The 16,325-nt window shown below is 39.5% G+C and overlaps 1 protein-coding gene across 5 annotated transcripts in view; it reads left to right on the top strand.

The window, feature by feature from the left end:
- Window positions 1-14,457, top strand: part of LOC119547925 (trissin receptor) — a 48,414-nt gene extending 33,957 nt beyond the window's left edge. For 3 of the 5 annotated variants that reach the window (XM_037854968.1, XM_037854965.1, XM_037854967.1), the window contains exons 3-11: window positions 105-770; window positions 4,110-4,254; window positions 6,011-6,170; window positions 6,756-6,956; window positions 7,970-8,341; window positions 9,924-9,938; window positions 10,044-10,312; window positions 13,793-14,012; window positions 14,086-14,456. In XM_037854968.1, coding sequence (XP_037710896.1) covers window positions 149-770; window positions 4,110-4,254; window positions 6,011-6,170; window positions 6,756-6,956; window positions 7,970-8,341; window positions 9,924-9,938; window positions 10,044-10,312; window positions 13,793-14,012; window positions 14,086-14,136 — 2,055 coding nt within the window. In that variant the 5' untranslated portion in view covers window positions 105-148 and the 3' untranslated portion in view covers window positions 14,137-14,456. Of the gene's footprint in view, window positions 1-104; window positions 771-4,109; window positions 4,255-6,010; window positions 6,171-6,755; window positions 6,957-7,969; window positions 8,342-9,923; window positions 9,939-10,043; window positions 10,313-13,792; window positions 14,013-14,085 lie in introns of all 5 variants that reach the window. The other 2 variants (XM_037854969.1, XM_037854970.1) reach the window with 2 other exon arrangements.
- The last annotated feature ends 1,868 nt before the right edge of the window (window positions 14,458-16,325 follow it).

The following is a 16,325-nucleotide window of genomic DNA, read 5'->3' as shown; positions in this document are numbered from 1 at the left end:
TATAGTGCCGCACATTGAACATGAAAAATTCCAAGAGATTATATTAGTTTGTACTGTTTGAAGGAACTAACTTTGCTCTTATTCCCTCCCATTTCTCCTTGCAGCTGGGCCCATTATTAGCGGCTTGAGGAGCACACACGTAACTTTGATGATGATGATGATGCAGACATCGAGGTCCTGGCAACAGGAATCGGAAGTGGAGCAACGAAAACAACATAAACAACCATGGCCAACTGATGGGGCAAACATATCAGCGGCTTACGACCGTAACAGTGATAATGACGATGGCAACCACGGGGTGGTGCATAATGAAAACAACGACGGCAGCCCTAGCAGCTCAACGAATTTTAGCACTTCCGCCATCCGACAGCGGGAACAGGAACTCCCACCCACCGGTCAACAGAGAACCCGGATACCCTCCGCCGGACCCGGCACCTCCAGCTCCATCTCCATTTCCAGCTGGACAATGCTGCTCACCCTACTCTCGATTTCGGCCCTGACATCCTCCGCAAATGTCTCAACCACCAGCCATGTGCCCATCAACGGCAGCATTGGCAGCACCGATTACATACTGCTCCCCGGGGACTCCACAACTGCCCTGATTCCCGTCCAGACGACCACCGGGATCTCAGGGGTCGGAGGTGACGGACTGGCGGAGCTCGAGGACGAGGAGGATGCGGAGAAGGCCAGTGAATATATCTTCGATCGCACCGATGTGCGCATTATATTCATCACCCTTTACACTCTGGTCTTTTGCTGCTGTTTCTTTGGTGAGTAAGACAAAGTTTAATAAATGTTGGTCAGATGTTACAACCTTTTTATAGACATGTTGAAAAGTACAAAAAGTATGTAGGCGACAGGCCGAATGAAGTAATTTAGACCCTTCCAAGTATTACAAAACACAAATACTTTTTAAGGAGCTAACAAAGTTGTGAGCTTCATTATAAAACATTTCAGATATAAAATTGTGAGACAAAATACAAAATAAGTGTTTAAAGTCGTCAGGCTGCCAGAGATGCTTAGTTATCTGGCTGAATTATATTTTATTGCAAAAGTTCTTACTGCAAATATTCTCTAAGTGTACTGCCTAACATTTTTCCTTTCATTTACAAAATTTTTCCCTGGAATATTCGCAGAATACATGTATGTTTTTGCTCTACTATTAATTAATCAGGTCCTGGCTCAATGTTATGTTTTATTGTGCTATATGCCGTGCTTGATGGGGCACAAAGGGCAGTCGAAACATAAAAGTCAGGAAAAAGAGTCGGCAGTTTGCGGTGGCCCTAGGGACAGTATTCCGGGTCTAAGAAGAATGCACAAACTTACGGCTGACTTGCCAATTATTCAATGTCCAGTCTTCCAAGCCATATTGAAGTACATTCCTGGCTTTTGCCTTTTTCTTTTTCTCGGTCCCTTGTTCTTAGTTATTTTGGGTAGCACTCGTATTTGAATGTCTTGTTTCAGTGATTGTAGACATATGGTTAAATTAGCTCCAATTGCTCATAAGAAGGGGAAGTCAAGTCGTGTTATTACATCAGTACAACAAGGCATATATTTGGGTTATAACAAATACGGCAACCAGTTCAATCTCCTTAATACAATAAAAAGGACCCTTTAAAAAACTTTAGCAATTTTAACTCCACCCCTAAGCAGTCCCCCATCATTGCAAATTCTTTGTTAAAAAATAAATTACTATTTTTACGACTTCTTTGAAACCCAATTTATTTTATAAAAATCTAATCTTCGTCCAGAATAACTCAAGTGGACTTGTACAAAAGCCAAAGCGATTATATCTTTCAAAATTTAAGGTTTCGTCTAGACATTAACCCGGCACTCCCACTCCCACGCCCCATGTGGCACATTAAAACGAAAGCATTTAATTGATAGCACTCATTAGGCCATTTGTTATTTGTTCTCAGCAATGCTTAATTGCAGACCCACACATAAACATAAGATGTCCTACGGCCTTGCTGTTTATCTGGCACCGGACGGTTAGAATCAATTATGTCGTTCGATCGGGCGTTTTGCGGGTGTTGACCAATCTGGGTGTTGGCCATCGTCAGTTGTAGGCTTTATGACCCGCAGTGACACCAGCATCAGCATCAGCAGCCCCAATAAAAGAGGTGAACATGTGTATTCGCCATGCCGAGTGGCGACAAACAGCCGCCCGCCCATTAGGCACAGACATGGGGGCGTGGCCGGGCATTGTGCGGACAATTGCAAAGTGTAAGCAACTTACATAGTTCGCTTCACAGGCGACCGGAATGTGGGCGGAAATGGGGGCGGGCCGGGCGCAATTTACATCGTTCAGTCACGTTTAAGGCTTTGTTTGGATATTTGTTTGTGGCTGTCACTCGAACAAGTAACTTTATTGCCATTTTTCTGCTTTGCGTGAGCATCGAGTGCGAATATTTGTTTCCTTAACTAATTGTTTTAAGCTTACGAAGGGCACAGCAATATTTAAAAAGTATTTCAGAGTCCATGGTACTTATCTGATTTTCTTTATTGAAAATATATGTTTTCCCAACTTTAGATATGGGGTATGTTTTATTTTAACATTTGAAAGTTGCACAACGGTTTTAAAGTTTTCTTAAAAATTACTCATACGACACGTATGCCGGTTACAATAAAGGAAAACGTTCTTCCATTCGATTTGTCAACCACAACAGTTTGTTAGAATTGGATAAATAAGAAATTAATCTCTGAAACCCAATTCGCCTAGGTTAAAGTAACTTTTGAATCAAAGGCAACAGTGCGTATGAGTAATAATGTGCATTTTGATATATTTTTTTTGCTATTTATTATAATTTTTGTAGGCTACGAATGAATTTTTTAAGATTAAAAGTAAGCCAAAAAATATTTATTTTTCAAAATTTTACTTTTATAGAGCATTTTGGAATAGGTCCATGGGTTTGTGCCTTATAGGGACGCTAACGTTTTATCAAAAGCTATTAATTTTATACATTAATACAATAAAGAGAAAACTTTATACCATCCCATAAATAGTCGTGTATACACGTGTACCTTTATTTGATGCTTGAACCCACTGGTGCTCCTCTTTCAAATCCCAATGCAGTCCTCCCTCCTTAATATCGTATTTCACAGCACGCCTCGGAGTGCTACACGTTTTTGGTATTTTTTGGCAGCTCAGCTTCCCTTGCTTTTTGTTTTCTGCTTTTTTGTTCTCCCATTTCCTGTCACCCTGCCCGGTGTAATTAAAAAACTTTTTCTCGACATTTGTTTGCCATGTGAGGCCCCAAAATAAATTTTTCGTTCTGGCCCATTCTCTTGTAAGAAGCTTCAAGTGCATTACAAATTGCAGAGCAAGCTTCAATGACTAAAAGATTATTGTGATACATGTTTAACCTTTTCTTTTAGGTAAGACTGTGCATTAAAAAATACGGTAATAAAGCTTAACGCTGTAAAATGCTTGTTTTTAATGCCACTTGAGTCAATAAGCGAGACCGGTAGTAATTTTTTAGGAACCTTAATTAAAAAAAAAACAAACAAATCATATTTTAATTATTTCTAATGTAAAGCCCAAAATGAAAATCAAAGGGATTGTGAAATTTATGAAAATTCGTAGAAGCAGCGAATTTGTGTGGAAAAATTCGGGTGAAACTCATTTTGCATGAGTAATGCGAATTAAACCCGAAATTGGGTGCGAAATGAGCCTTTTCTGGGCAAATTGGATTACTGCAGTTGGAGCCCAGATGGTGAGTTAGTTTAGCTTTAAATGGAATTTCTGACCACAGTCGCCATTTGCGGTTTTAGTGGTAGAGGAGCTCTAATTTATGCTCGAATGGGCACGTTTCTGAATCCTATAGGGAAGTTTTCTGTGAAACTTACATCATGTTGTTACTGGCGGGAATAAATTCTTAGAAAACGTGAACGGTTTATGGTAAATTGTCATATAATATTTCAATTGCATTTCCATTTCTTGGTAACAATTGAGATTTTAACTCGAACTATTTGCAAAGTATGAAAACAAAGTCCGGTTTCGTTAGAAAAATAGTTGGTAATATATTTCTTATCCTTTTTATAATTTTCTATCTCTTCCAGCATTTGTCATCTTCATGTGATGGTACATTCTCTTTTTATATTTCCAGGTAACCTTCTTGTTATTTTGGTGGTCACATTATCACGACGATTGCGCTCAATCACGAATTTTTTCCTGGCGAACTTGGCGTTTGCAGACTTTTGTGTGGGCCTCTTCTGTGTGATGCAGAACCTGTCCATCTATCTTATAGAAAGGTGAGTGACAGTTGCAAGAAATGATTTTTTCCCATGTTTTATTAACTTTTTATTATGTTCGAGAGAAGCTAATCAGTGCTAGAAAAGACAATACGAATAACAAGACCCGAACTAAAATAATAATAGTTAAAATCCAAAAATGTAAAATAAATTAAGGAGGTTTTCTTATTTTCCTTTATCATTTAAAGAGTAATTTATTAATTTTATAAGGTATCACTTGTGTTCTTTTTCATACTTTTTTTAACTTTACGCTGTAGAAAGTGATACGGCGTTAGAACTCTCCGTATATTTAATATAATGCAATACAAAAGTGTGAACTTTCAAGTGAAATATTTACACATATGAAACGGGAAACTTTCACTTTGCAGGCAGCACTTTCATGACAGCCTTTTTGCCCACCCCTTTCACAGCTTTCACTCCAATCATGTTTATATGCATTGTGTTTCTTAACTTTCTTAAAAACACGTCGTTGCGACGTGAGCAAATAAAAAGCGCACAAATATGAATGCGGAAAAATGGCAAAAAATAAAGTTCTGTTTGAAAATTCGAACGATGACATGTGCAAGGATTTCCTGATTTCAAGCAGTAGGAAAAAAATGCCAAGCAACTGACGTCCTGTTTTTTATTGATATACTTTTAAAGTTGAATTTTTGATTGAAGTGAATATAAACAAGTATAAAAAATGAAGACTTAGAGGTTAAACAGTATCCAGAAAAATAACTATTCTCTGGAGCTGTTTAAAAATATGTATTCAAGTATAATGATTAATTTTATGCATTTTGGAGGTTGGCGTATAATAAAGGTCATCAACATAATGACAATTAGGACGTATTGACCGCTCCGCTGCAACAAAGATATAATAATCTCCTTTATAAGTAAAAGTTTTTTCAGGCAGTGCACTGCAGTGACCCAAATGGCCACTATAAAAAAATGGCTGCCACAACAAAAAACTCCATTTAAAATGAAAATGGCTGCGGTCTTTGGTCAGCAGTCTAATAGCCTTAAAAAAAATGTAAAAAGCCTTTCAGGAAGTGCAATTATATCAGCAGAGACTACAGACTTCACAGTTTCAACGGTGTTTCCTAATCAGCTTTCAGCTGCCAAAAAAGTATATTATAAAGATGACCAATCTGTGGGCCTGCATAATTTTATCTAAATTATGCACACAATTTGATGGCAATCAAAAAATATATTCAAAATGAGATAAGATTAGGGTAAATCATCATAAATTATGCAAAAACTGATTGCGGTCAATGATAATGATCTACCCAAATATCTAACATATACTTAAATGTCATATTTTTCCTGCTGCTAATTTGTCTTTCAACCATGACTTATCTTTAAAGGCATTTACTCGAATGCTGCATCAAAGTTTTTAGGAGGTATTTTATACATGTTTATATATTGTACTAAAAGATTGTACTATTAAAGTATTATTGGTCACGGTTTAACGCACGAACGTTGTGCACAAACGGAATTATGTGGTAGAGCTAATAACGAAATCCAATGATTCGTTGCCTCCTTTAATTTTAGCCGAAATAATAATAAAAAGGAAAAAGCTTTTCGCCCCATAAAATACCAAAGACACCTTAATGTCGCATTAGTTTCGCTGGCGTGTCATAAAATTTTATGTGACTGGCCCTAAATTAGGATCCGACACTTCGAGACGAACCGAAGGCAAGGGGACTCTTTAAAGGACGAAACTTTCTGCCATAAACAATTATTAATTCTACAGAGTGTGCCTTTCTATTTTCAGCTGGGTTTTCGGCGAGTTCCTGTGTCGCATGTACCAGTTTGTCCACTCGCTGAGCTACACGGCCTCGATTTTCATCTTGGTTGTCATTTGCATGGAACGTTACTTCGCCATAGTGCATCCCATAACCTGCAAACAGATCCTAACTGCAGCTCGTCTGAGGGTAAGTTAAGACCACTTAAAATGTAGTTTATAATATGATATTATAGCAGCAATTGTCGAGTTATAAAATGTCTTTATAACGAGTTAAAATATTGAACGAGAAAAGTATTTAGTATTACGTTGATGGACCTTCCTTTTTATTTTCGATTCATTTTCACAACTTTTACAACTCAATTTGAATACAATTTGCAAGCTAATGAAACTTATTAGACCGAGCCCAAAGAGTCATGCAAATTTAGCGTCAAAACAGTCTCGAAGGGCTTAATAAGCTGTGGGCATAACTTTGCGGCTGTGAAAACTTTACCCCTCTCGGGAAAATAATCCAACGCTGAATGGGGTAACCCACGCACCCAGATTGTTCCGATTTCTCGGGTGCCTTCCACACTGTCACAAAAAATAATATACATTTTGTTAATGACGATTGTCCTAATTAAACTACAAGGGACATAAAGACAACAAAATGGGCCCTCCATTAACATGCAAATTCTGTGTGTTCATTCGCAATTTAACAAATTGTTTGCGTGTTTGGCAGCCCAGTAGACAAAGTAAAACAAAACGAAACGTCAAACGTGCGTGTTTCTTGCAGATGGTCATTGTCACAGTTTGGATTACATCGGCCGTATACTCGACGCCCAAGTTTGTTTTCAGCAAGACCATTAAAAACATTCACACGCAGGACGGCCAGGAGGAGGAGATTTGTGTCCTGGACCGCGAGATGTTCAACTCCAAGTTGCTGGACATGATTAACTTTGTGCTGCTCTACGTAATGCCGCTGTTGGTAATGACGGTAAGTGAATGTTTTTGTTTTTCTTTTAACTGATTAACAAATAAAATTAATATTATTCTATAAATCGTAAGCTTGTAGAAAAATTAAAGCAAGATAAACTTGTAATTGATCAAATTATCACTTTGTTATATTCAAAACAGGATTCTTAAAATAACACGCACTATACAAATTGTGTTTTTAACATGTTCAGTTTAAGAAAAAGAAGTAAAAAAAAAATGGATGACATGTGTGTCAAATACAATAATGTTAAAATGTGAAACATTTTGTTGACATACACAGCCCACTAGTATTTTTAACACGACGTGTTCTAAACACAATGGGTTATTAACACTGAAGGTGTTTTTCAACACAAATAACACAATCAAAAAAATAAAAAACTATATAGCAAAAATGGGATATTTTAAAAATGTAACAAATATATTACGAGAGTTTCATGTTAGAAATTAAACAGTTTGAACATGCCCTTTTTTCATTTACTCAGAATAGTTTTAATAGTCGTCTTGTTTTTTTGTTCTCTTTACTGGTTTCAATTTTTTTTAAATTTAAAAATCGACTTATAAAATTTCAAATATATTTTTTACGTTATTCAAGGGTATAAATGATAAGTGAAAATTTAGCTTTTTTAGAGAACTTATGTGTTATAATTATAACACTAATTAGATGGTCGATGAAATATACAGTGCATAGATTTAAATAGGCGGAAATGTAAAAATAATATGGGACTACTAAGGGTTATCTAATTGTTTGGAATAAATGCCTGGCCTATTCCTCCGAAATTTAATGAAATAAATAATTATTTTGGTAGCTTAATTATCCCAAGGGGTTCCCTGCAGATTTCTGGTACCACGAACCGAAAATACAACTTATTCGAGGGGTTGTAGTTGTGGTTATAGCTCCGACTTCCGAGCAGAACGTAATCGATAAGCTTTGCCAAACTTCCAGGACAATATCGTCGCTTGTCCTGTGATGAAATTTGAATAATGAAATTAACCACGAACACATTTGCATTGCAGGTGCTGTACAGCAAAATCGCCATTGCCCTGTGGCGCAGTTCGCGGGGTCTCACACCGCATGTGGCGCAGCACCATCAGCACCAGCAGCCGCAGCAGGCATCCTGCCAGGACGGCGGCATGGGGATGGGGATGCACAACAGCATGTACCACCACCACCAGCACCACCACCATCAGATGCACCACCAGCTGCCCTCAGCGGCGTCGGCAGCCACCTCGGCAGGATCTGCTCCTCAGCCGGGAGGGGGAGTGGGCGGGGGTGGAGGTGGAGGTCCTGGCTCCTCACTCGCCTCCGCCGGCAGCAGCACCACCTCCCTGTCCCGCAAACAGAGCAGCAAATATGAGAAGCGCGGCGTCAGCATCACGGAGAGTCAGGTGAGCTGCCCCGAAAAGAATGCCTCCCAAAAATATACGATAAACAAAAAGAAACGCTTGAGTCGAGTGCTTCGACTATCAGATACCCCTTAATTTATTTCAAACTTCAAATAAAATAAAATTGAAAGGCATTAGCGCGGCACCTAGCGGACGGTAGGGGTACTATTGACCATCTCGAAGCCTCTTTAACTTAGTTAGTCATAACTTTTAAAACAACGATGCGATAGGTACGTTTCTCAGCATTTAGATAGGTAGTTATCAATAAATTCAATTTCAATTTAAATTTTTATAAAATCTTTAAAAATGTGGGCGCTAGACAGGTTTTAGTGAAATAAACTTGCGCTGCGCAGGAACCTCTAGAATCTGCAAGCTTAATCCCAACTTTATAGCTCTAAAAACTAGTTTCCGAGATGTCGGCATTCAAACGGACGTCTTTTGGCTTTGTGACCGTTAAAGTGGGCTTGTTACATACCTTTTCCCAAATACAATATACCATTTAGCACTTCTAGTAAACGGTATAAACAGCAGGTTTTCAAAGGTTATTATAAAGCATTATATGCCATCATAATAAACCAAAAGTGGAGACGCAACTTTGTCGCCTAATTGGCCAGAACGGCTTTAACTTCGATTTGGTTCGGTACGTGCTATGCGGTAAATAATGTTTCTTGGAAATCACATCGCTATTCAGGCACTAATTTATTAGATACATGGCAGAGCTCTCAGTCGTAAAAACTTTCCCCAGGAGATTTTATTCTCGCAATTTTGCCGGGCCAAGTGGCGAGGGTCCTTGGAGCAGGAGCAGGAGCAGGTGTCAATTCACATTAAGGCTATCGCTGACCTCGACCACAAACTCAGCCAATGTTGTGACAGCTGGTGGAGCGAGGAAATAAACCACCTAACCAAGTAGTACTGCAAGTGAGACGCCAAAGTTATGGCCAAAGTGTTTTTTCCATTATTGCTGGCCGGACAGCAGGTCCAATTGGTCAGGTGTGTTTTTGAGCTTGACAGGAGCTTTGCCCATGCAACTGGCACACCTGCAAGCTCGATTGGTCTTTATCAGCATCAGCAGCTTACTTCACATATAAATCTATATATAACAAAAATGAGATTGGACAAATAAATAAATAATGAGATATTTAGTTTCGACTGTGGGCAACAGCTTAAAAATAATTTAACTTAGAGGCAAAGGTATTTAAAGTCTGAAAAAAACCATTAACTTAGGATCTTACTCTTTCGGATGATTAAGAAATATGTTTTCTGGGTACGGAAAGTAAATAGCATACCTTATTAACTTTATACTTTCTATCATAATGGAATATAAAGGTACCAATATTTGTGGAACCTCAGTTCAGTTAGCATAACACCTCTATAAAACATTTACATAACTACCTAATTTTCTGCTATCCCTAACTTTAACCCCCTACTCGCCATGATCCACAGATAACAACTTAACTATCTTTCTGTTGAACTCTTTTCTCTCTTTCTCTCTACATTTCGTTTGATCAATAATACCATTTTGGTCCCCTCCTTCTTCTAACCCGCCAATTTTACCAACCACACACAACAATACACCACAAATTAGCTTGATAATTGCAAGGTAGGTTATAATCGGATATCAAAATCGATAAGATAATGGCTGCAAAGGGCTGCTGAGGCCAACGAAACCTAATGTCATTACAATTACACCTGTTAATCCGCACAGGTGTCCCTGGAGGCCGACCGTCCCATTGTGAGCGCCTGCCGCAAGACCAGCTTCTACCACCACTCCCATGCGCATCACCAGCGGTCAGGAGGCGCCACCGGGGGCGGTGGTGTTGGAGGGGGCGTGGCCGGAGGCGCCTCCCACATGTCCCACTCGTCCAGCAATGTCCTGCGAGCCCGGCGCGGAGTCGTCCGTATGCTGATAATATTCGTGCTGACATTCGCCCTCTGCAATCTGCCGTATCATGCCCGCAAAATGTGGCAGTACTGGTGAGTAACCCACACAAAACCCATACCATCTACCATCCATTCATTCCACTTGGCCGGTACGCAAACAATATTTTATGGTATACTGCACCGGGAATTGACGAACATTTGCATATTCGGCCGATTGACGGGAAATTAACATCTGCCAGTGGGCAGATAAAGCCGAGATGGCTTCCTGCTGGATTCAAGGCTGATAAACAATTAAGCCATCAATGGGAGTCCAACCAACCAAGTAACCCACCAGTTTTCAGCTCAACTTTGGCTTGGAGCTAAATCGATTTGGAAACGCTTCTCCCCTTTTTGCAAACCAATTTCGTTCTAAAGGCGGAAAATACGCTTTCTTCTCTTCCTTTCAAAAGCGGACGCCAAACAGAAGTCCGGCGTAAACAGCCCTTTGGCTATCAGTTCCGCTTCCGGTGGGGCATTTTAACTGCACTGATAAAAAATTGATACGAAATCATAGTCATATTGACAAAATTAATATCAAGTTTTACTTAAAGAGCCTTAAGAGCCTTGACTTTCTTGGCTTTACTTACGATCGTTTTGGTTGCCCTCTTGTTTTTATACTCTTTATTGATTTAAGAGTTTTGCAATTATCAATATCACTTTAACATTATTAAAAAGATGATACGTGTTGATCGCTGGAATTTTGGTTTCAGTGTAGGTGGGTCGCCTTCCTGTCTTTGAATTTGGGGCACTCTGGGGTAATGGTGATTCGTGGGCGGTCCAGAAAAACTCACTGGGTGCTTTGGGAGTGTTGTTTGCAGTCGAGCGACGAGCTAAATCGAGGAGTAGTTAATTGGTCCTTGGGTAAAGCTAAAACCCTGCACTTAAGCATAGCCTCTCACTACTTCCTAGCCGTAAATGGAAATGCTTTTCAAGCCTTTAAATTTCCGCTTAAGATACTGAAATGAAATATATTCAAAAATATCATAATAAAATATTAATTCTTACCTTAACTTTTTCCACATATCCAACAAATCATAAACATTTTTTGGTAACAACGCCAAAAATTATTAAGCTCTTTTCTAAAGTCTCTGCTGATTTGCTACGTTGCACTTTTGGCAGACACCCCAGAAATTTATTTGAATTTTATTCCCAGTCTGCGGGAAAAATAGCTGAAACGCATGACTCTTTCCAACCGCAGTTAGCGCACTCAATTTGCACAAATGTGTAATGTATTGCTGGCGAAAATACCTTTATGATTTCTTGGCAAATACAAGCGAAGGCACATTATCCCACAGTCCCACATCCCCGACGGTGCCATAATTGAGATTTATGTCTAGCATGACTGGGCTGCGAGAGTTGTTTACTTGTCTGGAATTTCAGTTTTCATTTATTTGAAGAATTGGCTGCCCAGGGATGTTTGCATTGTGAGGTGGATTGGTGGAGGAGGTGGTCATGGGCAGCTTGACTGTTGGTCTAACTCAGAAAATTGTCAGCAATTCTGACCCATAATGGCCATTTCAATGGCGAGTTCTACTCAACTGGAACAGATAATAAACAAGAAAATAGATAAAAATGTAAGCGACATTTTGACGGATGTCTTTCAGTGGCTAAAATGAATTAACGTTGGATATTGCTTATCAAACACAACAAAGGTAAATGATTGTCGAATTCAGAAGAATTTGTATATAAATGCTAAAGAAATTTTTGAGCCGGAGATCGTCTTTTATGGAAGATCACATGCCTAGATATTCAAATTAGAGATTAAAAACATAAGTTACCCATTTATTTTCACCTGTTAGCCAAACTAAAAAGAAAACAGTATTCTTTGTTATAATTATGTGCACAATGCGTCTTAATATCATCCAAAAGATAAAATTAAAATACAAACGACAAATAAAAATAATTTATTGTCTCGTATTAGGAATTTTCTGGACAATATTTTATAGTATCCTTACATGACTGGCATTTTCCCAATAATTTAAATAATGGTGAAAATAATTTTCGTGTCTGGAGATGTAAAGCGACTCATTCCCAACTCTTCTCAGATGCTAAATTTAGCCGATTCCACAGACACATTATCATATAGCTGTTATTGCTACTTAAGACGAACACGTCCTGGTAATTGGCACGCGTTTACATTTCCTCGCAGCTGTAATGCGTAAATTCAAGAAGGTTTGGTGTCATGGGGTGCCACGTTTCCATTATTATACCCCGAACCCCTTTCTTCCGGTTAGTCCGGTGATAACGATAACGATGTCAACTGCCAGCAGTTGGCAACTGCGTCTGGGATATATCCCATTTATATACACTGGGTCGACAAATGACCACCCAGAGTTTTGGCTCTTAATTTTCTGGCCCCGATTCGGATTGGCATTTAAATTTGGTCTGGAGCTGGCCAACTCTTGGCAAAAGGCCACTTAAGGTCTAAAGCAGTGGCGAAAACAAAGCGAAGGCCGTTCGAGTGGCCCAATCAGTTAGCCAACTACTCTTCTTGAGGACTGAGCCACTTTTGCAAGTGCTGGGCGAATTTTTAGCGAGCAACAACGGCAGGACAATTTGACAGTTGGTGCAAAGTTCTTCTTGTCCAAACTCAAAATAAAAAGGACGAAAGGCGAAGAACACCTCTCGTTCTGCTTTAAATATTGTTCTGCATGGAAAGTTTCGGGACAAGTTTATGTTGCATACTTGCAGGCGGCGAAAAACTTTGCTCTTGGCCGAATTCCCCACTCCATTAAGCAAGTTTTTGAGAGCTTTTTGCTCCCAGACGGCCAAAAACAATACTGCCAACAGCAGCTTAATCACCTGGATACGTTCAAGTGGACAAAAGTCAGCACCTTCTTTGGACACTCGCCGGAGATTTGGTCTGTTGCACACAGAAAATTAATGTTCTTGCCGAGGTGTCTAAAAGTATGCTGTGAGAAATAGAACGTCGTTTTTCTGCATTGCAAGATGTTAGGACTTGAACTTTTTCACTTGAGTGCAATCTTTCGATTAAATTTATATTACCATCTTCAAGGGCAAACAGTTCGATATTTCAGAGTCAGTATTAAAATATAGGAAAGTGCCAGGGTAAAGTATTTCTTTGTTTGGTCCATTTATTTCAGTGTGCCAGCGTGATGATGGCTTTTGGTCTAAAAGTGCTGCAGTCCTCGGAGGGAATTGAATTTAAGTGGATTTCAAATTAAATAAATTTCACTTTTTGGGAAACTTTATATCTTGCATAATTAACGGGCTCACTGGCGTAGTTTTGCTTATGAATTTTTTAATGAAAACGCAAACTGGTAGTATGAAAACCTGATTTTTTATATGAATATTTTTTGCTGCTAGAGAATCAAATTGGAATTGCGAAACACTTTCGACCAGCCAAGTTTAACAATCGAGTATTCGAAAATTGTAATCTACTTTCGGGACAGGCCACAGAACTCAGTTCAATGTTTGCCCAACAGATGCTCATTTGCATACACGCAGAACACATCTAAATATAGTACATAGATCTAAAGGCAGATAGTTATTTCCATGTATATGCATTTGCAGGTCACGTTCGTATCGCGGTGATTCCAATTTTAATGCGCTGCTAACGCCGCTCACCTTTCTGGTCACGTACTTCAATTCGGGCGTAAATCCCCTTCTCTACGCCTTCCTGAGTCGCAATTTTCGGAAGGGCATGAAGGAGTTGCTTTTGTGCTCCTGGAAGAAGGGCAAGGGCAAGTCGTCCTCGAACTCCTCGATGCACCACAAACGCAAGGCGCTGCAGGTGAGTGTCTCTGGCCAAGACATCTGGTAAAAGCCCGGTAAACAGTTTGGCATCTTATCCTTCCTACCCATAGACCCATTCCCTGCCCACGGACACCACGCACATCGGAAACGAGCAGCTATGATGGCCACGCGGCTGGAGGAGACCCTTCAAGCTCTTCGGGCGACGCTCTTAGGACCCCCATTCATACCCACATCCATCCCATCGAAGGATGCACCATTCTGCTCTCCGGGTCCGCTAGCTAGCTATCATTTCATTGTGATTTCGGAAAGCCTATTGCTCGGGATCGAATCGAACCGAATCGCGGAACTATCTCCTAGCCGGTGTCAAGTTCTATTGATAGAGTAAGTTAGTTCTTAAAGAAAAAGCTAAATAAAATCAATTTGCATGCATCTCCGTGAGCATCGCTGTCAAGTTCTTAGTATAAGCATTTGACTTAAGAGTGAGTCGGAATAAATAAATTAATACAAAAAAAAAAAAACAGTTAAGATCATTATTACTTCTGCTACATTACACGGCATTAAATAGTTTCCACAGCAAAAATCAATCGAATTCCAAAAACAAGCCTGGTAGATGGTTTTCGCAGCCGCCCCAAAAAACCATTTCGCGTTGTTAAAATTGCAAGTTGGCCGCCGCCAACGAGTGCATCCGCAATTTATATATACTATCTCTTTATAGACCTGACTTGCGATATCTGATGACAAGGGTTTTATGGTCAGCCGGAGAACACGCTTCGTTGCGGCTGCCAAAAACAAAAAATATGACACACAGACGGAGGAGACTGCATTAAAATTGGTCGAATTTTTTGCTAAGCGCAGCATTTTGTATCCCCACTTGGGGCTGTCAGACTCGTAAGTCAACGGAGGAAACGCCGCAGTAAATTCACGAGGGAAACTCAATTACCAGGCGGACTGACGTTGGCGCAAATTAAAAACCAAAACTCTTCGTAAAATCGCTTGAAACTCATTGTTAGTTCTCTACGTTTCCGGTACTTCCTTACGCTTTTGTTTATCCAGTGACCCAGTTTATACAAGGCTTTGTGGTGCAAAAGGCTTTCCGAAAAAAATGCCAAAGCAATTCTTTAAAAGGTCCTCTAAAAGGTTGGAACTAGGCGTCTCTTTGGAAGATACTTCTTAGTCAAAGGCAACGAGTTACACTTGGCCGCATTTTTCAAAACTGATGATTGTCTGCTTTTTGTTGAGTCTACAAGCCAGCATTTTTTTGATTATCGGTGCCTACAAAATCTAAAAAAATAAAAGCACTCAGTGCCAGTTACCTGTTATCAAGTGATCCAGGTGCAATTAAATCGCTTAAAAATCTTTAAAAGCAGCGTAACAGTCAATAAAAAACTAAAGAAACCACACTGAGTTCGACAGCCCTCACAAGCAGAAACTGAAACGGTCCAGCTATTTCAAAATGATTATTATGGATGGTGTAATCCCCATGTTGGATAAATATTTGATCTTTAGGCAATACTTGCCCCTTTTGTGGGTTTGGGGCCATGCTCGCGCTAAGGGGTATGCCTCAACATTTTATGGTCTGGAGGGGGCTTGAAACTTGGCTTGGGTGAAAAGTAGCTCTCACCGGTAAGTATGCTACACTGTGTGTATTTCATCAGAATGATTCCTGGTGTTTTTTACCATTTAAGGTGATTTTTACTTTGTTTAAACGCTCCGCATCATTTTTTTTAAATAAATACTGAAATACACTCGATTCGGGGGCTGACTCAGATGACTGCGACTCCGATAAGTTCCTCGAAATTGAACGGAAAATACTAAAATATATGTAGAAGTTCGCCGAAGACTCAGCCAATTTTCATCCCAGAATCATTGAGATTTTGTCTAAAATGCTGAGCTCAACCAAAAACTAATGCGTGCTACTTATGGAGAACAAGTTACCCATATATTTGTACATTTCAAAGCCCATAAGTCGTTTTTATATTATAAATATAACGCCCTACTTGTATCCAAAACTTTTCCGTGTCATGACAACCATTTAAAAAAGCAACATAATACACTTATCAATAAATTGTGAAGCCTAATTAAAAAGGCACACAAGTTCAGCCGGACAGACTGCAATCCTTTCTAACTACCCCATAATCTATAGCGAACTGTTTAACGAGCTAGGAGCATAATTGATCGGGATCCAGCCCCCCAGTAGCTGATGTCGGGTAATTTATGCAATGGCTTTTTAATTAAAACGCCAGGCAGCTTAACTCATTGACACTAAACTTGCTATTTGACTATGACAACATGCTGGAGTGGAGTGGAGTAATTCAGCTGGTAATTCATAATTTCCCAAGGCCAGTGGAAA

This window comes from Drosophila subpulchrella, chromosome 2L (genome assembly GCF_014743375.2).
Source record: "Drosophila subpulchrella strain 33 F10 #4 breed RU33 chromosome 2L, RU_Dsub_v1.1 Primary Assembly, whole genome shotgun sequence".
Classification (NCBI taxonomy): Eukaryota; Metazoa; Arthropoda; class Insecta; order Diptera; family Drosophilidae; genus Drosophila; species Drosophila subpulchrella.
Note: the sequence above shows the minus strand (reverse complement) of the source record. Positions and strands in the feature narration are given on the sequence as shown.